At 39.3% G+C, this 23,818-nt stretch overlaps 1 protein-coding gene across 1 annotated transcript in view; it reads left to right on the forward strand.

Annotated features, from left to right (window-relative positions):
* PHACTR3 (phosphatase and actin regulator 3) overlaps window positions 1-23,818 on the forward strand; it is a 301,575-nt gene that overhangs the window by 165,736 nt on the left and 112,021 nt on the right. The window contains 3 exon segments of the mRNA XM_020981478.2: window positions 7,988-8,149; window positions 12,477-12,554; window positions 23,093-23,284. Coding sequence (XP_020837137.1) covers window positions 7,988-8,149; window positions 12,477-12,554; window positions 23,093-23,284 — 432 coding nt within the window.

Genomic DNA, 23,818 nt, shown 5'->3' on the forward strand with positions numbered 1-23,818 from the left:
CTCTGAAGTCTGTTCTAGCTCAGGTATGCTATGCCATAATCATGACCACTTATTCTACAGATGAGGAAAAAGGCCTGGAGAGACAATTTGGTGACTTGTCTAAGGTTACAGGATTAGTAAATGGCAGATTGTTGTTGTTGTTATTATTCAATCTTGTCTTACTCTTTGTGGATTGTACTGCCCATGGGGTTTTCTTGGCAAAGATACTGGAGTGGTTTGCCATTTCCTTCTCCAGTGACTTGCCAGGATCACACAGCTAGTATCTGAAGCTGTATTTGAACTCAAGTATTCCTGACTCCTGGCCCAGCACTCTGCCTCTGAGCCACCCAGCCACCTCCTAAGTGGCAGAGCAAGAATGTAAACTGAGGTATCCTGATTTCCAGTAACCTTGGAGGCTCATTTCTACCCTAGATTTTGTGACCCTTTAAGCTTGAAACCTGGGGAAGCTAGGTGATGCAGTGGGTAGAGCTCTGGCCTTGAAGTCAGGAGGACCTGAGTTCAAATCCTGTCTCAGACACAAAATACACGACATGTTCTAACTGGGCAAGTCACTTAACCCCAACTGCCTAGCAAAAAAAATAAAAAATAAGAATGATTAAGCTTGAAACTTAGGGAATGCATAACATTGCAAATGGAAAGAATAACTATCACAAAACAAACAAAAATGAATGTTGCAAAATTACAAAGAACAAGCATTGCTCCAGAGAGATGTGAGAAGACATCCACCAGATCCCACTCCTTTGTAAAGGTGGGAGAACTTTGCAGCTATTTTCAGATTTTTTAGTTTATTGATCACCTTGGCTTTCTTTTCCCTCTTCTTCCTCTTTCTTTTTATTTTCTTCAAAATAGTATTTATTATTTAAAATGACTATCTGGAAGTAGGGGGAGGGAAAATATGACAACACAAGCAACTTATTTTTAAGAAAAAGTGAGTTAAAAGAAACAATATGTGGTACTACCATGTTTTTAGCATCTCATTTATTATGTTCTAGAGGAGGCAGCATAATATAATAGACTGGAAGTCAGAAGTCATTTAAAGTCTCTGGACCTCAGTTTCCTCATCTGTAAAATAGAAGAGAGGTTGGTATAGATGCCCTCTGAGGTCTCTTCTAGCTTTCATTTCCAACTCTGTCACTAATCAGTCATTGACAGTGACCATCCTGGGCAATCACTTCCACATTCTGGGCCTTACTTCCCCACATGCAAAATCTATCTCTAAAATCCAGTCCAGGTTTAATAATCATTTTTTAACTGATAATCTACGTATGGCATATATAACCTTATTAACCATGCTATTTGCCTAACTTTGTAATCAAAACCATAGGATTATAGCTTTGGAGCTGGAAGGAATTTTAGAAGCCATTTAGTCCCAATCCTTTATTTCACAGATTAAGAAACTGAGGCCGTATGAGGTAAAGTCCAAGGTCATACAGGAAATATGTGACCAAATTGGAGTTAGGAAATACAGTTCCATATACCACGTAAATATATGGTTAAAAAATGGGAGATACGTCAGCAGTTCTCATTCTATAAATGGATGCTTCGTACCTACCTCATGTGATTAAATTGCATACTCATGGGTAAATGTTTGGGTCAGAGAATTGGTGATTGTGCCCTTAGTCACTCTGTCTTATTGGTAGAAGTATCACCTCTGAGAAGTCAGAAATGAGATCATTATGCTTCATTAGAGGCAGCAGCTCTCCAGCCAAGTAAAGAGAAAAGCAGAAGAGAAGGGTTTGTTGGTTTTTTTGGTTGTCATTTCTTTTTGTTTTGGGTGTTCTCTGTGGGCTGGGTAGGCTGTAGACTGATTACCTCAATGAGATTTGATTTTCTCATCTGGAAAAATAAACGTCAACTTGATTTTACATATCTGTCAGGGAAATTCTGAGGGAAGCTCTTTGTAATGTCAAAAGTACTGTGTAAATGGGAGCTGTTGTTATTAGGTGGAGGCATTTTTATATCAGATCGATGGGGTTTTTATTCTTTGGTTTCATAGAAAAAGAAAAGAATAATAAGATATTTTCAGTTTCAATTGAACATAGTCTAAAGAGGAAGGCTCCCAGTACCTTGTATGCAATAGGATTTCTCTCTGAATTCCCTAAGTTTTGGAAAGGAGTGTACAAGGTAATCATGGTGACCAGAACTTCCTTCATGAGCAAGAGGAGCCTTGGCCAGATTGAATTCTTAGAGATGCTACTGGGGCTTCTGCCACTGACTTCCTATGCTCCAATCCGCTGCTTCCCAGGGTTATGTATTCTGGGAATGGTGTCAGCTGGCCTTATTTTGGAAGCAATGCTGATTTTACAAGGATTGCCTGTGGCTTTTTGTATGAAAGGGTGCATATTTTAAATAACCTCTTCACTCTGTCACTCATCATAACCAAGACCGTAAAAGCCTAGAGAATAGTTCTACTGATAGATGTTTGATATACAACACCCTTTCCTCTATTATCACTGGTTGGGAGGAAAAATAGACTTTGATGCTTTAAAAACTAAGCCTAATAACTCAATTTCCAACTTTCTCATCTCTCCTGAACTTCTCTGGTACAAACACCCAGGTAGTAAAAAAAAAAAAGTATTAATTAAACAGCAGTCTCATATATGACAACTGGAAAATCTGAAATGCTGACCAGAGATTAGAAATGACTTGAACCTTTGGGGGATGTTTGGAGGGTTGGCAATGCTATGGAACTTTACCTGAGGACTTCACCAACAAGCCACTTTTTTTGTAGTTCCAGGTTCTGTAGGAACCTGCTGTTTTTGAACTTGCTACCTAGCAAGTAACAAAAATAGACATTAAAAGAAAACAAGAGTAGAGGCCAAGAGACTGGAGAGTCTTCAAAAACTTGTCAGTATTTGAGCTGATTCTTTTTTGAATGTCTGAGTTTGGAACATTACTATTGTACTGTCTCAGTCTAAGTTTTTTTTCCCCCCTCCCTAATCTATAGGAATCCTTTGCTCAAGATTCTCTTTAATGCCTGATCTAGTGTGGAGGGAACTCATTGGTTTCCAAAAGTGTGGCACTGAAGTATAAACTCTGGCAGCTTCTGTCATGTGGCCATGGACAAGTCACTTAATCTCTCTTGTCCTCAGTTTCCTTATCTGTAAAATGGGAATAATAACACTTTTAGTCCCTACCTCATAGGACTGTGAGAATAAACTGAGATGATGTAAGTGAAGTGCTTTGCAAGCCTTAAAGCAGTATATGAACGTCAGTGCTAGTTTTATCATTCTCAGCAAGCTGAAAAAGTTTCTATAGCATTGGCCTAGTCATAGCCATGTGGGTGCGGTTGAATGACCAACCTAGCTCATCACTCCAAGAAAGGCTAGCTGCAGGATAATGAGGTTTTAGTTACAACAACTTATGCAAACCATCCACTGAGGTGTAGGGTTGTGACCTCCGTTAGTCTTATGATCATAAATCCAGTCCTGGAAGAAAACAGAGAAGATATCTGATCTGATCTTTCTCATTTTTACAGATGAGGAAACTGAGGCCCAGGGAAAGTTAGTGACTTGCTCAACATCACACAGGCAATAGGTGACAGAGCTATTATTGGTCAATGTAGGACCCTCAGTAGTAAAAGTTACAATTTTTTGAAGTAATCAGTATAAACCAATAAAATTTGAATTATGGGCTATGTAGACATAATTAAATACATACTCAGAAGGTAAATAGTTACATGATATGATTGTATTTTTAACCAGACTGTTTTACTCCATGGAGTTTGTTCTTTGGTTTCTTAGAAAAGGAAAAGAACGATAAGATATTTTCAGTTCCAACTGAACAGTCTAAAGAGGGAGGCTCCCAGTACCTATATGCGATAAGAGTAATAAATGTGTTAAAGTGATTTGTTGAACTGACAAGTTACAACAAGAGAGAATCAGATTAAATTAAAGACCTTTCCCCAATGTTAAAGTTGTTACATTCCAAGATGGATAGTTATGAGATGTGGATCAATTTGAGGGAATTATTTGGGATTGAGGGTATGACTAGAGATAGGTGAAAGTACTGGATAAGGTATAGACTGCCTTTCTGGCTTTGTTATGATATAGTTTAGATATATCATAGTTTTCCTGGTAATAATTGTAATAACAACAACAATAGCTGAAATTTATTTAATACTTCATAGTTTGTAAAAAAAATACATATGTGTGTATGTATGTATGTATATATGCATATGGGGCAGCCAGGTGATACAGTGGATAGAGTGCCGGTCCTGGAGTCAGGAAGACTCATCTTCCTGAGTTCAAATGTGGCCTCAGATACTAGCTGTGTGGCCCTGGGCAAGTTACTTAACCCTGTTTGCCTCAGTTTCCTCATCTGTAAAATGAGCTAGAGATCATAGTCAGATATGACTGAACAACAAAAATATACGCATATATGTATATCATATGTATAAAACCTCATTTGCATCTCACAATAAGCATGTATCAATTTCTTTCCATAGCCCGTAATTCAAATCTTAGTGGCTTACATAGATTAAAGAGTTTGTAACTTTTACCACTGTAGGTCCTCCCTCAACCAATGGTTCTGTCACTTACTACCTATGTGATCTTGGTCAAGTCACTAAATTTCCCTGAGCCTCAGTTTCCTCATCTGTAAAAATGTTTATTAAGCAGCTCCTATGTGCCAGTCACCATGCTAAGCACTGGGGATGAAAATATGAAAAGGGACAGTCCATGCCCTTAGTCTTATGCAGAAAGACAAACACACAAAAAGAAGTTAAAAAGAAAGGAAGGGGAAAAAGGTATCCAATGCATGATGGAGAAGTCTAAATTTAGGTACAAAATGAAGATGGGCTATTATTATTCACATTTTACAAATAAGGAAACTGAGGCTCAGCAAAGTTAAGTGATTTCCCCAGTGTCCTACAGCTTGCATTTGTCCAAGGTGGGATTCAGAATCAAGTCTTCCTTATGCCATATTCAGAACTCTGGCTACTATGCTATATGATCTGATACTAGGCTAAGGTACCAGCATGTTGTATTCACTAACAAAACTGTATGTGGGCACCTTTGGTACCACATGAAAATGACCTGAGAATCAATAAGGGTGTGTAGAAGCATGTAAGCCACCTTGTAAAAATGCTGGAATTATCAGTAAACCTCTCCTGGGTCAGCAGTTTGCCATGGCCTCACAAAATCTGCCAGCCTATCAAATCTCCATTTGCATGCTTGAGAAATTCCTGGGGCAAATGGGCTTGTTCAGGCAGTGAGAGCCACAGAGCACGAGGAAGTTCTGGAGAGACTGTGCTGTCTTCCTCATTCAAATTCCCAAAGAGGGTGTACACCTGCTGATTATCTGTGAAACGGGCTGAGTGATTGATGTGAACATCTTCATTTCAGTGTTTGTCAGATGCCCAGGAGAGCTTCATGCCACTTCAGCTGTCCCTGCTCTGATGTGTACGGATCAGCCTAATAAGCATGTCTTTCCCTGCCTACTTTGGTTCAGAAGCCAGTCTCTAACAAGGAGAATCTGTAAAGTCTGATAACAGCTTTCATTATGTCATCATTCCAACAGATCTTGAAGCCAGGTAAACAGAACCCTCCGAACTCTTTCCTCCCTGGCTTATCAAGCACCGACGCATTCAGATACAAATATTCATTTCCAGTTGAGTGCTTCCTACTGTACTTTACGTTTTCCAGACAGGCCCAGGAATCTGTCTGATGCTTTGTTTATCAGTGCTCTCAGTACATTGCTCTGAAACCACCGTGACCAATGCCAGGACTTGGCGAAGTGGTGAGGCTGGCACAGTTCATCTCTGGCATCCTTTCTTTGCTTATTCACTTCTGTACCTCTCTCCTTCCTTGCTGTCTGCTCTCCCCTACTCAGGTCACTTAGTACTCTCATACAGCCTCCCCTGGTTGCTTCAGCTGCCACTGGGCAAAAGCTTCTTGAACTCCTATGCTGTATGATAGGTGCGCAAACTCTGGACCAAATGAAGAGGACAGGATTTGGAGTTACAGGACCAGGGTTCGAGTTAGCAAGTCAATAAACATTTGTCTAAGCACTTCCTATGTGCCAGGCACTGTTCTGCTGCTTTGCTATCTATGTGATTTTTTAGCAAGTTATTTCACCCCTCTCTCTGGACCTCAGTTTTCTCTTGAACTCCCAATAGAATATAAGCCCCTTGAGGGCAGACACTCTTCCCCTTTTTATTGAATTCCAAATCCTCATTGAAATGAAAAAGATCTCCCTGTACTTTTAAGGGGAGCTTTTAATAATCCCAGTACTCTACCCATATTGCTATAGGGCAGTGAGACTTGGGATGCAATAATCTCTGAATAATTAAAAATGAATATCACACAGTCAGCAATAAGGAGGTACGTGTGAGTGTGAGCAGTCTGCTACACAAAACCAATGAGGAACTTCAAAGAAGAATAGGTGTAAAGATGTCCTCAAGGACTTATGAGCTAGGAAGAGAAGAGGATCTGGTCACTTACCAAAGATGAGGTATGACAGGTGGCCAGCCAGTGGCCTTGCAAAGGTAGGAGAAATTGGGGATAGTCCCTAACATGTAGGATTGGCCCTCCATGCCAAATGTGCAGGAGGATATGGACAAGTACCTTACAGTGTGGGTAGGATGGAGGGGTGGTAATCAATGAAATCAGTGATCCATTTGAATATCCTAAGCCCCTTGCATTATGCCTAATACATGGTTGGCATTTATTGAATGCTTGCTGAATTAAAAGGTGAGAGTTAGACTAGCTGAGCTCTAAGGTCCTGTCCGACCCAAAGTCCATTTTCCTATGATCCTGTGATGAATTTGAGTGCATGTATGCATGTGTGTGTGGTCACCAACATGAATCAGAAATAGTCTAGAAGAGGAGACCCAAGCACATATACATGATTGTAAATAAAATCGCAATTATTTTAAGGCAGTATATATTTAAGTGCTCGCAGTGGCATAGAGAAGAAATGTTCTAGGAGTTCAGAGGAGAAAGATCACGTCTGACTGGATTGAAGAAGTAAGAGTTCACAAGAAAATTGGAGATTTAGGCTGGTTTGATCTTAGCCAAGTTGCTTTATCCTTTAAAGAAAACTTATCTATAAAATGGGAATAATGACACTCATACAACCTACCTCGTAGTGTCACTTTGAGGGATACTCCCCTGGCTCTGTGATCTCGTTGATATCTGTGCTTCCTCCAGGACACATTTGTAATGTGTTGTAGCCTATTCCTACCCACCATGCAGATGAAATAGTTTGCAAATCTTACAGCAAACTAATCTTGATGTTATTGACAAATCAGACTTAACCTTGTAGTGACGGATGATGGAGGCATCTTCAAGGAAGTGGGAATGGCATGAACAAATTCATGGAGGCAGAATAAAATGAAGAGAATACCCTGACTGGAGAGGACTGTGGAGTGGAGTACTGTAAGGGACCTGTGACATTATTTGGTCCAGCTCCCTCATTTTCCAGACGAAGAAACTGAAGTGCAAACATCAAATGACTTTCTTCAAGTTGTTGGAAGCAGAGTTTGGACCTAGACCTCCCAGTTCCAAATCCAGCATTCTTTTCGCTGTAAACAGCACCTCTCACGTTCAGGGTAGGGGAAATAGTGACAGGTAAGCCCAGAAAGGGAGGGATCAAGGGCTTTTTAGTGACAGAGATGGGACTTAAACCTACCTTCATCCAATTATGCTACACTGAAGGCCATCAAAAACACTCTCCATTGCCTCCTACCTTCAAACCCTTGTTTCTTGTTTGTGTTAATTAAGTGTGATTTTTAGATAAAAGACAAACTAAAGTAAGCAGGTTATATAAGGTAAGTGTTGGCATGGTTGGTGTCTGGAGGGTACAAAAATGGGAAAATTTCTGTGGGGCCCAAGGGAAGATTTGAGCTATTCCTCAGGGGAAGCAAGAATGTTTTCTGTGATCCTTAGTGGGTTTTGGAAATCTCAAAGGTGAAAGAGTGCCCATAAATCTTCCTGCAAAATACTGTTGGCTTGATGATTATCCCCTTGTGGTTTTTCTCTTCTAGATGAGATGGACCAGTCTCCTGCAGTACGTTCCGAATATCTGGTCTCAGGGATTCGCACTCCCCCAGTGAGGAGGAACAGCAAACTGGCCACCTTAGGCAGGATCTTTAAACCCTGGAAATGGAGGAAAAAGAAAAATGAAAAGCTGAAACAGACTTCATCAGGTAAAAGCTATAATATAAAGGGGGAAGGGGAAGGCAAATTCCCACCCAGAAGAGTCATAATGAAATAATGAGATTTGTTACTGGTGGGGAATCTCACTGAAGTCTTGTGAAGAGCATAGTTTAGGCAGAGTAAGTGAATTACAGCTCCTCTGTTCTTTCTACTATTTAATTGAGATTCATAAAAAAGTGAGTCGCAATGACAGAGGCAACAGAGGCTTGATAATGAAGAGGGAAAGTTACTGTCTTGAAACAACCTGCTTGAAACTGAACATCACTGACTGCCCCAGCCTTTCATTTTCTAGCCTCTTTTTTGAACCCATCATTAGTTGTGATGCATAATTGACATCTAAGATGCTCATATGAAATGAGACTGAGACCTTGGGCTCAAGCTCTTTGGCAGACTGCTTTAGCAGATCTTGCCTTGGGATGTCCCAGCAATCTGTTTTCTTCACTGCTCTGAAGAGGCTAAGAGGGTATAAGTAGTCAGGGAATAAGGAGACAATATCATCTTCATTAGGCTGCTTGAACTCTGTCACTGCCTATTAATTATGGCACTTACTTTCATTTGCTATCAGATTTGTAGATGACACAAAGCTGGGAGGGATGGCTAGCATGGGATGACAGAACTAAGATCCAGAAAGATTCTGACAGGGTAGAACAATAAGGTTAATCTAATTAGATGAAATTTAATAGGGATAAATGTAAAGTCCCTTACATTGGGTAGTTTTTTTTTAATCAACTGTAGTACAGGATAAAGCAGCTAGACAGAAGCTCTTGTTAACAACAACAAAAAACCAAAACTAAATGAAACAAAAGCAATGGAATTTTTTGTGGCCTGCAAGCTCAATGTGAATTAACAGTGTACCATAGCAGCCAAAAATGCTAATTGAATCTTAAATTACATTGTTATTGTAATCAGAACTTGGGGTGTGGTAATCCTGCTGTTCTTTTCTCTAATAAGACTATCTGGTCTTTTGTATTTAGTTCTGGACTTCACATTTTAAAAGGGTCTTTAACAAACTGGACTGGAGCCCAGACGGGCAACAAGGATGGTGAGAGGACTGAAGAAAGGAGGTCATAGAAGGATTGGTTCAATGAACTGGGGGTGACTGGCCTGGAGAAGGCTGAGGGAAAACATAAGAGCTGTCTTCATGTATATGAGAGGTGATCAGTGTATCATGTGAAAGAGAGATTTAGGGTAGATATGTCAGAGAAACAAATGTCAGTTCCATATAGAGAGAAACTTCCTTTCTATCTGAGTTGTCCAGAAACAGAATGTATACTTTTTTACAAGGCAGTAAGTCCCCATCACTCAAGGTCTTCAAGCAGAGGCTGCATGGTTACTGATCAGGGACACTGTTGAGAGGATCCAGTTGCAGGTATGGGTTGTACTGAGCTCTCTGAGGTCCTGTCAAACTCTAATTCAGGAAGGCACTATATAATTCTTCAAATTATTTTGCTAGACATTACTTCCATGTAACTATCATAACTCTTTCTATAAAACAAAACAAGGGTGATTCTTCCCCCCCCCCCATTTTTATAGGTGAAGAAACATATTCAAAGAGGATAAAAGTCATGATTATAGTTACATGGCTAGTAAATTACAAAGCTGGGACTCTAATCCAGATTTTCTGACTCTGAATCCAATGCTTATTATATCATGCTTCCTATTTTATTATACATTGTCTATTCTATTATACATTGTCTCCTGCCCCCCAACTCCTTATCATCATGGTTGTCAGCTGCCACCATGTTGGAAAAGGTACTTGAGGCCTACCTGGACTATCTGTCATTTGTAAAGCTCCTTGCTGCCATCCTTATTATGATCTCAATCTCCTTGAAAACATCAGAATTGGTACCCCAGGTCAGCCCAGGATTCTGTCTCTGATGGGAATGCCAAAGAATACATTCTAGAAAGACAGGGTTGGACTTTTTCATGGCTAAATCAAGGGTTAGCAATGTGCTCCTAACATCCTAATTTCTCATAGAATATTAAAGCTAGAATGGACCCTAGAAATCTTCTAACTCAACCTTTTCAATTTACAGATAAGGAAAACAAGGCGACTATCACTTCCTTAAGTGATTTATCTAAAGTCATCCAAGTTGCCTGTGGGTAGAGTACCTCAAGCTTAGCTTTCCTGACTTAATCAGATGAGATTTCCACTACAGTTTCTCTATGCAATATTCATCTCTGTTAATACCTTTTAGTATTTTATTTCATTGTTTAGAGAAAGCAGAGTGCTGTAGTGGAGAGAATATTGGGCTAGGAATTAGAATTGGGTTGGAATTTTAGCTCTGCCTTGTAGGGGTCACAGCATCTCTTTGGGACTCAATTTCCTCACTGGTAAAATGAAGAGGTTGAACTAGACAATCTGTAAGCTTCCTTTTCATTCAAATAATCTTACTAATCTATAGAACTCTCATTTCCTAAATTACCCTTTCTAAAAAAAATTTTTTTAGCCTGAACCTTCTTTCTGGGGCAGAGAGATCTACATACTTACTACCCTACTCTGGGAAGTTCAGTTCAGTCATTTTTCAGTCATATTCAACACTTCATGACCCCATTTGGGGTTTTCTTGGCAAGAATACTGGAGTGTTTCACCATCTTCTTCACCAGTTCATTTTACAGTTGAGAAAACTGAGGCAAATAAGATTGAGTGACTTGCACAGGGTCGCACAGCTAGTACATGTCTGAGGCCAGATTTGAACTCAGGGAAATGAGTCTTCTTCACCCCAGGCCCAGCACTCTATTCACTCTGCCACTTACCTAGTATGTTTAATCATACTACATTCTCATTATGCTTTTAAAGGCTTCTATCCTACCCCTTTTCCACCTGGGTCTTTCCAGCCTTAATGGTGAACAAGTCCCCTGCACCTTCTCAAAGTGCTAGTTTATTTGCAAGTAGCTCTTAACATAGGATGTATAGTTTTTGCAACCACAATTAATGGTAGACACTAAACCCAGAGGCAACATAGTGTGAAGAAAGGAGTAGGGAACAAGCATTAATTTTGTGCCTGCTATGTGCCAGCTCCTATACTGAGCACTTTACAAATATCTCATTGGATCCTCACAATAACCCTGTGAGGTAGGTGCTTTTATGGTCCCCATTTTACATTTGAGGAAATTGAGGTAGGTAAGGAGTAAGTGATTTGCCCAAAGTCACGGCTAGTGTTTGAGGCCCAAGTTGAGTTTGTCTTCCTAAAACCATGCCCAGTGCTCTCTGCTCTGTACCACCTTGCTGCCTAGTGAAAGGAGTTGGTCTCAGAGTCAGAAAGAGCTGGGTTCAAGGCCTGCCTCTAACATATACTGGTTGTGTGACCCTGGATAATTCACTTACACAGATATCTAAGCCTTATGTTGCAGCAAAGATGCCAACTTGAATTGGGAATTTCTGTACCAATAAAACCAAAGGTCAAATCTCTAAAAGCCATTACATCATATGCTGGGGTAAAAATTAATTTGTAGCAAGATTTTCTGAAAGAGGAAATAATGGTATCTTAATACCAAGGGAAGATGACATTAGATAATTTTGTGACAGCCTTTGAATGTCAGCTGAAGAGCAGAGTGGGAGAGAAGTTAGGAGAACGGAGAGATGATGAGAGTAAGGGAGACATGGTCACCACATGCAGAACAGATTTCACTGTTGGATAGAGAGAGGAAGGAACAGTGTTCTGAAGGAGAAATTGACAAGATTTGGCAACTGCCCATGGGTGGGAGAAGGCTTATTGGCTAAGAGCCTTTCTTTTGAATTTTATGAATGCTATTAATATATGATTTATTTGTGGACTTTCTAGAGGGAGAAAGCATAAAGGTCTTAGAGCTGAGGACTGACATAAATAGTGTGTCGAAATGTATTTAGCAAATGATAATGCAAACCACAGAAAAATACATCAGGGTGAAGGGGGCAGGAAAAGGTTACATTCCTTGCCTGGTAAATTATTGAACTGTCAGAGCCAGAGAACAACTAGTTTAGAGAAGAGGGATTTCCACAGTTTTGCCTTTAAAATAAATCATTGAGGTTATTGTCTTTTAAAAAAAAAGGGGTGGAGAGGGATGCTTATGATGCTTGACTGGTTGTGCTATATGGACAGTTCTAGAGAATGGTTAACGGGAGAGTCCCAGAACTGTTGTACAAATAAGTATTCAAAATTTGTAAAATATCTGGACCCAGAACTAAATGTAACCTTTTGGTCAGCCAATTTCCCATTGCTTACTTTGAGCGAACTCGAGGTTCACCATCCGCTGCTGCTTTCTTTCCAATGAGCAACCATTAGCAATGAATTGGCTCTTGACTTCTGATAATCTTGATGTTTATGTGTTGTGCAGTGTTGGAAAAGAAGATTGCTACGAGGCAAAGTCGGGATGAACTCATTAAAAAGGGTCTGCTGGAGATGATGGAGCAAGGTAAGCCAAGGCCTTGATCAATTTTCTGGCATCTATGCTATCACATGAATTGGAAACTCAAAGGATTCAGGGAGTAGAATGTGGGGGATCACACAGACAGGTCGAGGGCCAGCACAGAATCAATATGTCCTAGGGAGTCTTGCTCATGGAGCTGGAGCTTCCCAAATAAATAGACTTCCAAATGAGATTCTAGCATAACACTCGAGATTCTGGAGTGTTCCATGACACCCCTATGTTTTCAATGGCACTTGATTGTTAGATGGCTTATAAATATATTTACCAATGAATTTTTTAGTTGTTCAACCATTTGCTTCGGTCTAGATTGTGCTAAAATTTTGTTTTATTCACTTTAAATTGGTGGCAGAGCTTCATGTGTGTGTTTGTTTGTTTTTGCTTGTTTATGTGACATTTTCTTCATGGCCCTGAATTGAAGCAAACAAATCATATCTGAATGCAGAAAAATTTCATAGACAATTACTATAAAATGTAAAAGCTCAAAGGAATCTTAGAGATCATTTTATCCGATGTCTTCATTTTATAGTGAAGAAACTGAGGAAGATTCTTTAGATATCATCTAGTCTAGCACCCTTATTTTACAGGTGGGGAAACTGAGTCCCAGAGATGCGAAAGTCACACAATTAGTGACAAAGCTAGGAATACAATGTTATCCTCCTTAGAGCAATAGAATGTTATAATGTACTAGAAAGAATCTTAGAGATCCTTTAGTTCAGAGGTGTCAAACACATGGCCCACAACATTCCAGGGTATGGCCTGAAGCAGATTATAATACTGTAATTGAGAAATATTTAACAAAATAAATAAAAATTATAACAAAACATAGATAATATTACATTTTAAAACAAAGTCAATATTTGACTCACAGGGATCCTTATGTATTTATTAGCAGCACCTATTTCTATTTGATACCACTGATTTAGTTTATCATCCTGCCTTACTTCACATTTTATGTCAACTTTTGTTAATAGCAAAATAATTTGATAATATAATAATCTTTCTTTACATGGATCTATTTATCTCTCCAGAGCAGGAGTTCTTAGCTTGGGGTTGGGTTGGGGAAAAATTACATCTTTATTTTCACTGACCTCTAAATGAAATTGAACATTTCCCTTGGTTTTTAAAAGACATTATTCCAAGAAGTGGCCTAAATGTTTCAAGAGACTACCAAAGAGATCCATGACACAAAAGGGTTAAGAACCCATGCTCTTAGAGGTTATTTTAATGACAGCATAGGGCTCAAATAAAATTATTTATAAGGTGTGAATTCCACAAGGTGAAGACCTCCTCTGCTAGCTCCTATTGTGAGACTCTGAATCCTGGTTTGAATATATTATAAAAAAAAAAATTCACCCTGACTAAGAACAATACGGGGGAAGAACAAAAGGCAGTGTAGACCACACTATAATACAGATTCTGACTTCTTCCTTGGGGAACAGCATCCTTCCCTTGTTGACCACCTGGCATAGGGGTCTGTGACTGCCCTGAATTTCCAACTCCCCTTTCCATCCTTATAATAGTACTCTAAGTTTTGTCAATTTGGCCTAAAGTATTAGAAATCAAAGGGGTCTGCATAAAACAAATTCATGCAGGGATACTGATTTAGTGTGGCTTGCTTTCTGGTAAATCCAATTTAGCTTGGGGCATTTTTTCATTATTCTGTTCTTCAGATCCAGGAAGGGGAAGCAGATTGAGTTGCTATTTTTAGTGCTTCCCTACCTGAAAAAAAAAAAAAAAGGCTTCAGATGCTCTGAGTATGAGACCTGGCTGCCATGAAAAGTCATTCATGAACAGTCATGCACTAGGTACCTTATTTAACTCCCCAACCAGAGGCATCTCTGAAATGTGGAGGGAGTACATTTTGCCAAGTGAAAAAACTGGAATATTTTGCTTGTTAATTTTTCAGCCAAGCCCCCAAATCCTTATATTTTTAGTTTTGTTTTAAGCAAAACATTTTTTAAAGGAGAAGGATCCTTAGTCATCAAATCATGCTAAAAAAAATAACATTTCAGTGAATGAAATGTAAGCAAGCCAGAAAAGATATAGATTAGGTTCTTTTCAGAATAAATGGCATGTTTTAAAAATTAAAGACAAAAATTGGCAAAAGGCAATTTGGGTTTTTCTAAACCCTACATCCTTAAAAAATAGTTTATGTTTTGGGGATTCAAATTGGGCCCTGATCACAAACATGCTGGAAGAACGGGACCAGGCAGGTTGATTCTATAGCGTCGTGGGATCTTGTCTTCATACCTTTTGTTTTACATTTCTACCGGCTTTTGTCAGACCTAGAAAAACCGGCTAGTGAATGCTAATGCTTTATATCTGTGTAGTATTTTTATTTTTCTAGAACATCTTGAAAGCAATTATCTTCTTTTTCTCATGCCAAATCTTTGAGATATAAAAAGAATATATAATTGCCACCATTTTATAGGTAAAGAAACTAAGAATATAAGATATCAAGTAATGTGCCCAAGATCACAGAGTTAGGATTTGACCTCATATCTTCTGAATCCAATGATTTGCTTAAGGTTGCAAAGGAAATTTGTGGCAAAATTGGACTATATTTTCCAAAACTTAGAATGACTTAGGAGATGGCGAGTTCCCCATTCGTGGAAGTCTTCAAGCACAGGCTGGATGACCTCTTGTTAAGGATGTAGAGGATATTGTTATTCCAGTATGCCTTAAAACATCTATAAACTGGGGTGGCTAGGTGGCACTGGATGGAGCGGAGTGCTGGAGTCAGGAGGACCTGAGTTCAAATTTGACCTCAGATACTTAATAGCTGTGTGACCCTGGGCAAGTCACTTAACCCCAATCGCTTCAAACAAAAATAATCTGTAAGCTTCTTTCCAACCCTGAGATGCTATAAGGAGATCATACTTGTCTGGAATGTTAAGGAAGAGAATTCTTTCAATAGATGAATATGTAATAGTGAGTGAGGCGAAGAGAGATGTATGTTCCAGCCATGGTATAGTGCAAAGTGGTTTAGTGCATGGTGTGTGCAAAGCCAAGAGAGGAGCTGAAATGTAGTGCATCTTTGCGAGGGAATACCATGAAATATGGCTGGAATGCTAAGTTGGAGCCAGTTTGTGGAAGGCCTTGAACACCAAGCTTAGGAATTTATGTTTTGGACAGTAGACAGTAGGGAATCACTGGAATATTTTTGATCAGGGGTGTGGCACAATCAGAGCTGTGCATTAGGAAAATGCAGAAGAGGTTGGAAGGCAAGGATAGCAATTAGGAGACTATAATACATCTACCTGAGAGATAACGAGGTCTTGACCTAGAGCTGTGTCAGTTGGAGTAGAAAGGTTAGATTCCCCTTGAGACCTGTTTTATGTATTTAATTTGCCTTTCTTCATAGAGGATACAAAGCAAAGCTGTAACTCAGCTGGGAATATAAAATTTGCATGTAAAATTTGCAAAATGTCAGCCAACAAGCATTTTTTTGAAATATAGTATATTTTATTCTTTCCCCAATTACATGTTAAAACAATTTTTTTAACATTTGGGTTTTTTTTTTTAAGTTTTGAGTTCCAAATTCTATCCTTCCCTCCTCCCCTGCCCCCTCCAGGAGATAGTAAGCAATCAGATATAGGTTTTCCATATGCAATTATGTAAAACATTTCCATATTAGTCATTTTGTACAAGAAGACTTGAATAAAAGAAGAGGATTGAAAGAAAGTGAAAAATAGCATGCTTTAGTCTGTATTCAAATAATGTCAGTTCTTTCTCTGGAGGCAGATAGTATGCTTCATCATTAGTGCTTTGGGATTGTCTTCAACAAGCATTTATTAAGAAGGGCAATCTCTATCCTTAAGGAGCTTACATTTTAATGGGACACATATAAAAAGGAGCTGATGGGGGAAGGGAGAGAAGGTACTGGTCTGGGGGCAAGATAGGGAAAAGTCTTGTGGAATTGAGTCAGAAGTGTAGACTGGAGGCAGAAGGAGACTCTTAAATTGGAGGGTCTGAGAGGAACCAGTGAATCAAAATGAGAGGGTCAGGGACAAAGACTATTTCCAATGTGAGCAGTCCAGGAGTGGAATGAGCTTGCAGAACGAAGACGGCTTCTATGGTATGGGAGAGAAAGTCCTGTGGAGATGAGGCGGTGGCACAGCTTGGAGAGGGGAATTTTACACCCCTTATCTCATTCAACCCTCACAGCACTTCTTGAAACCACAGAAAGCTTGAATTCAAATTCAGATTGCAAGTTCAGATAATAAAGGTTTTATGTATTCCTTTAGTGAGCTTTTGGGTTAGCTGTGAATTTTAATTGTTCTTTTCCCCAGTTCGTTGGAAGTGTATTGTATTTTGCTTTCTGATCAAGTATAGTAGGTAAAAGGGATTTCACTGTTTGTGCGCATAGAGATGGTAATCACACAGAATCACAGAGCACTGGAGCTGGAAGGTATTTTAGGTGTTCATCCATTCCAATCTTCTCATTTTATAGTTATGAAAACCGAAGCTAAGGGAGATTGCATGATATGCCCCAAGTTAGCCAGATAATAAGTGGTAGAGCCAGAACTAGAACTTTGGTGTCCTGATTTCTAGTCCAAAACTCTTTTCTTGTCCTACGCTATGGGACTCCAAGGGCCATCTTCCTTTCTCAACATAAGACATCTAAAATTTTGTGGTGTGTATGCTAGGTGTACCTTCCTTCAAGGTCCAGTTCAAGTATGACCTCCTGTACAAAGCAGTTCATGGAGTCCTCTCAATCATATCTTTGTATTTAACTGGTGTGTATTTTGCTCATTCAGTGCATTTGCAAGAGTAAACTGCGCATGCCAAATATACAGTGCACACTTTGTTTACCCCTGCAAAGAGGCTGCTATGCGGCACAGTAGATAGAGTGCTGGACCTGGAATCAGCAAGACCTGAGTTCAGATCTGGCCTCTGACACACTCTGTCAGCCTAGGCAAGTCAATTAACTGCTGTTTCAGTTTCCTTATCTGTAAAATTGAGTTAATAATAGCATCTACCTCCCAGGGTTGTTGTAAAGATGAATGAGATATTTATAAAGCTCTCTACACATTGTAAATGCTGTTGTTATTGTTGTTGTTATGACAAGAGAAGTGATGGAGGACCAAGGAAATTTTAAAAAAGCAGGATGACTATTGTCTTTAAGAACTGGTTGGAAGGCAGAGAAAGGCCTTTTCATCTTAAAGCCATTTTAGTAAAAATAAACATTGGGTAATCTTCCTTCAGTCAAGAACTAGGCAGGGGAGAATGTCCTTTTAAAAGAGACCCTTGGATGTGGAGGGTCCCTTGTTTGAGGCTGTAAACTATAAAACCATCAAGGAGATTTACAAGACTGCACTGGTATCTAGACAGAGGCCATGAGTAATGGCCAACTGAAGGCTAATATAATATGCTTCATGTGATTTGCTTCTAGCTCATTGAGGTTCTTGGACCCCCAGGGATTATTCTGTACCTTTATTAACATATGTATTTTATCAACTGCTGCTTAAAACAACAGCATCAACAGCACTGTTAATCCTTCCTAAAACCGGATTAGAAGTGGCTTGTGACATCTTTTAATTCCTTTGGGTTAAATTTTGCTCCTTTTTCCTTTAGGGAAAAAAAAGGAGGGGAACGCTTATTACAGTCATTAAAATGTCATGACTGGAATAAATCTTTAACTCTTTCCTTGATCCCAGGTCAGAAATGACCTTCCACTCAGATCTCACATAACACTTTTTCATGTATGCATTTATCATGTAATATGTATGTTAGAATGATCCATGTGTAGAATGTATCCCACTAGACTGTGAATTCCATGAAGACAGGGAATTATGTCTTATCTCTCTAGGTCTACTTAGTGATTCAAGTTCTTAACCTGGGATCTGGAATTTATTTTTAAAAAATATTTTGATAACTATATTTCAACATAATTGTTGTGCCTTGCAATCCTGTTTTATTTATGCATTTAAAAACTTTATTCTGGGAAGAGGTCTGCCAGATTGTCAAAGGGATCTATGACAGAAAAAAATGTAAGCATCCTTGCCTTAGTGCCTAACCCGATTCTCTAGAGGCACATGCATGGTAGAAAACATAATCTTTCTTGAATGAAGAAATGAGTGATTGAACTCTTCTCCCTGCCCCCTCCCTGACCCCAGTTTCTCTCAGCAACTCAACTCATGTATATGCCCAATAATTATTAACTGAACATTAACTGTATTGCTAGGCTCTGTGAAAAACATAAAGAAAAATGAGAGAATGTTTACCCTCAAGAAGTTTACAATATAGTAGGAAAGATCAAATATGTGCAAAGACAACTCTATTTCAAGACTTACATTATAATTTCTGGAGAGGCATGCATAAAGTATTATGAGAATTAAGAGGAAAAAGAGATTATTTCTAATTAGAGAATCTCAGAAGGCTTCATAGAGGAGACAGCATGATCTATGATGGTAGGATTTCAGTAGACAGAGATGTGGAAGAGAAGGGCATTCCAAGTAATCGCTTCAGCAAAGGCACAGAAATAGGAGAGTGTTCAGGAAATGACAAGTGATTCATGTTGGTTGCAGTATAATTTGGAGGAGTGAATTAATATGATAAGAAGCTGGACAAGTGGGATAGACCTAGATCAAGAAGGGCTTTGGATGTCTTAATAGGGAACCACGGAAGTCTTTTGATCAGGGAAGGAACTGGATCAGAGTTGTCCATTAGGAAGTTAGCATGTTAAAGAAGAAAAGGGGAGAGGGAATAGAGTGAGGGAAAAACTCATTAGTGAGAGTCCTGACAGAAAGTAACAAGGGTCCTACTTACAGTGGTGATAGACTTAACACTGAATTAATGGGAGCACAGGAAGAGAATCAAAGTCAATGGTAAGCATTTGAGTGGAGGTGGCTGGAAGGATGATTTTATTTTAGAATGGGTTGAATTACTTAAGCATCCAGATAGACATGACCAGAATTTAGTTGGAATTTGGAGATTGAAGATTAGAAAGACAGGACAAATGATCTAGATTTGGGATTCATTCAGCTAAAATTTTTATCTGAAACTGTAACACTAGATGAAATTGACAGAAGAAAATGTAGAAAGAGAGAAGATAATAGAATGAAGTTCATCTTCTGAATTATGTGTATTTTGCTAACTTTGGAGAAAAGTGACTTGTGAATGTTTTTACCTTGTAGGACTTTATAGACGTATTTTATGTCTCTTACCTCCCCCACTCACAATCCAGACAGAGCAAACTTATGATTAGTTTTATTTTCTTAGTAGATATTTAAGAGATTAGATCAAAGGTTCTCAACTTCGGCTAGCATATTCCCCAGAAAGGTGTAAGAAACTTGCCAAGGGACAATTGAGAATATTTGGTAATTAACTATATTGTCTTATTGATAGTGAGATCCCTTTGTTAGTAAACAAAGTTGTGGAACAGAAAGAACAGTCTTATGATACAAAAAAAATGTGTCAAATCAATTTTTCTTTATAAAAAGTTAATCCCTTCATTTGATCTCATTTATCATGTGTATGCGTGATAAACTCTAGAATTCATTTCATTTCATGTTAAATAAGTGGCATGGGATGATTTTCTGAAAGCCAAGGTGTGTTAGGGACTGAAAAAGATTGAAAACACCTGGCTGGAATAGGTGATTTTTTTTTTTTTTTTTTAATGTGTATTTAGAGTAGGAGGGAAAAAAAGAAAGAATTCTCTTCCTTTCCCATCTCCTTCTCCTTATTGCCCTCTCATACCCTGAACCATTTCTTTCTGCTTGTAAAGTTGTTTGCTGACACAAAGGGTCCTCCCTCTCTGGTCGTAAAGATTAGCTTATGAATTTCTCATTGTGTTAGCTGCTCAGAGAATGGTGTAGGTGACTTTTATCCGTCTTCTAATAGAGATGGGCCTAACATTTTCCTAAATGATTTAACTTATTTAATATTTTGTAATTACATTTTAAAAATTTATTCTTGTGATACAGTGTCTAGTGTTCTCTGATGACGTACATTATCTCCCCCCTGAGAATTAGGCCCTGACAGATCAAATATCCTGTTTCTGCCTCATTGAAATGCTGGCCTGGGTGGGTTCCCACCCCCTTTGCAATGTAAAATATAGGCTCCCTCCAATGTATTCCATCCTGTAGTGCCAGGGAGGAAAAAGGCATCAGATAAACAATGGGAACAGCTGCTTGTGTGCCCCTGATCATGAGCAGTCCAATTGTACAATGAGATGAAGCTGTGAAAAAGAGCTCCACCCCCGGTCCCAGGGCTGTATCTTAGCAACTGTGCTCCTGCAGGGCCTATTGTAAGAATGGTAACTTTTCACTGAACGAGATTGCGGGCCAGAATAGTGAGCTTGGAGTTAAAAAAAAAAAGCCCGCGTGTTCTGCAAGAGAGCCAAAATGTGTGCATGTGTCTGTGATTAATCTTACATTACGAGCATGTTGGAGCCTTGATCAGAGCTGAAGATCTGGGCTGCTAAGCACATGTGCTGCAATCTAATGTTGCCTTTGAGCCTTCTGGGAGCCCTGAGCACCCACGGGAGGAGAAGAGGCCTCAGTCTTCTGCTCTTTGGATCCAATAAGCCTCCTGCAGGTGAGTCAGGTACAATTTGTCTCTTAAAGCAGGAGCTGATCTGTTTTTAGAACCCCGTCTTTGAGAAAATGGAAGGAGCAAGAACATGATTTCTAGGCCTCTGAGTCCCCTAGAGCTATCGTTAACCAAGGAGTACTCACTCATGACTAGGAAATGGAGAGAGAAAAGGAGCACCAATGGTGAGAATCCTGTTAGCATCAGGAGTGATCATAAAATAGGATTAGAGGCAAGACATGGGGTGGGAGGGGTCCTTAACTTTTTTGGTCACAGACCCTTGTGACAGTCTAGTGAACCCAATGGACCCCTTCTCAGAATTGTGTTTTTAAATACATAAAATAAAATACATAAAATTGCAAATTCAATTATATTGAAATATAGTTATCAAAACATTTATAAATATATAATAATGATGATGATAGCTAGCATGTAGAACTTACTATGTGTCAGGAACTGTGCTATGCTCTTTATAGTTATTATCTAATTTGATCTCCCTAATAATTCTGGGAGGTAGGTATTATTATTACCCCCATTTAACAGATGAGGAAATTGAGGCAAACAGGGATTAAATAACTTGCCCAGGGTCTCACAGCTTGTAAATGTCTGTCACTGGATTTGAACTCAGGTCTTCCTGAATCCAGTATGTGTATCTATGTTTATATCCATCTAGATATGTGTTTCATATATTCATATATATATATTTGTTTGTATGTGTACTGTGTATAAGTGCACATATAGCCCATGTGCACACATGTATATTATATTATGTACACACATGTGTGTGCATATATATGTATATGTACATATATGCGTGTGTGTTGCACCAGGCAGTTAGGTAATACAGTGGATGGAGCACTTGGAGTCAGGAAGACCTGAGTTCAAAATATACATATATATGTATATGTATGTGTTGATTACATGTGTGTTTTTCTATATGTGTACAGGTAGGTAGATAGATCAGCTGTTTCCTAGCTGTGTCTGACACTTTACAACCCCAATTGGGGTTTTCTTGGCAAAGATACTAGAGTGGTCTGCCATTTCCTTCTCCAGTTCATTTGACAGATGAGGAAACTGAGGCAAACAGGATTAAGTAACTTGCCCAGAGTCACAGCTTGTGAAGCCAGAATTGAACTCACGTAGATGAATCTTCCTGACTCCAGCCCCAGTGCTGTATCTATCCACTGTGCCACCTAGCTGCTTCATTATATCTATGTATGCATGTGTTTATGTGTATGTCTATATCTATATGTATATTATACACATTTATATATGTACATATGTGTATACACATACATTTAAATAGACACATATGTATGTATGTGTATATGTAAAACAACTTCTGAGACAGGTTGAATATTTTTATACTAGAGGATAAACCTAGAAGAAGTGTATTGGGAGTGGGGAGAGAGGAAGGGGGAAGGGCAAAGGGACATAGTAGGATTAGAGATCAGAGAGCATAGATGACTAATTCAACATTTAACAGATACTCAGTAAGCATCTGACATGTGTAATGGCAAGAGGCAGTGTTGCTGGCCTTGGAGTTCTTGGAGTCAGGAAGACCTGGATTCAAGTCATTCCATTAACGTACTGGCTGTGATACATCCTTAACCATTCAATGTCCTCAGCATCTTTAATACTAATAAGTTGCAGAACATTTGCTGATCTGCATCGGTAGAGAAAGTTTCCTCACTGAAAGTTTCCTACATCAATAAAGTCACAAGTCCAAATCCTCCTCCACCACCACCAACAAAAGGACATCAAACTTGTCACTGAAATTCAATCCTTGTTGTAGCAGACACTGAGTGACCCTTGAGGTAAGTAAGATGAATTACTGATTACTAAGAAAGGGCAGGAGAACCCCAAGCCAGGAATGGCCAAGCTGATTTGCAGGTTCTTGGTATAGAAATGTCCTGATGTTGTAGAATTTGACGGCCAAGTATGTACTTCTGATCATTTAATTCAGATTAAATGGCATGATGTTTTAGATGCTGAAGCCAAAGCATGCAGTGCTGATGGTGGCACTAGAGCAACGCAGAGTGATCCTTCAACCCCTAAATGCCAGGCCTTTACCTCAGAAGAGACGCAACAAGAAAGCCCCATAGCAGAAGCAGCAGCAGCCACAGATCAGACCTCACTTGACAAGGAGCTGCACTCAGAGGAACAGAAAGAAGATGCAGGTATTTGGATGTACAACCTTACAGGGTCTTCTTCCAAGACTGCCAGGGGGTTGGAACCCAGCCCTCCATGCCCCAAGGCTAGGATTTACTACCAGGACTGTTAAGGACTGCTTACTGAACTCTAGAGGAGAAGGCGGAAGGGTGGTGGGGTGGGCCAAGTGTGCTTATAGAGACCATTATATCATGTACTCCAGCACCAATGAGCATAGGACTAGCCCCAGCAAAATTTTCTTTGATCAGTCTATAGGAATCTTCTGTTCTCCTTTCATCTATTCTATGTCTCATTACCACAGAAGCTTTCTCTAAAAGATTAACTAGTGACAACGCACAAGGTTTATACTAGAGGCATTTGCATTCTCGTAGGAAACTACTGAAGACCCCAAAGAATTAATTGACAATTAAAGACACTGCCTTGTGAGGATAAGGGAACTATTTTAGGAGTATGTGGGTGTATTCTTGGTGGCCCCTGAATCACCTAGCCCTTTAACTGTTTCATTTCCTTATAAAACCAACACCAAGAAGACCATTTCTTTG

Source organism: Phascolarctos cinereus, unplaced genomic scaffold, assembly GCF_003287225.1.
Source record: "Phascolarctos cinereus isolate Bilbo 61053 unplaced genomic scaffold, phaCin_HiC Scaffold_2;HRSCAF=192, whole genome shotgun sequence".
In the NCBI taxonomy this organism is placed as follows: Eukaryota; Metazoa; Chordata; class Mammalia; order Diprotodontia; family Phascolarctidae; genus Phascolarctos; species Phascolarctos cinereus.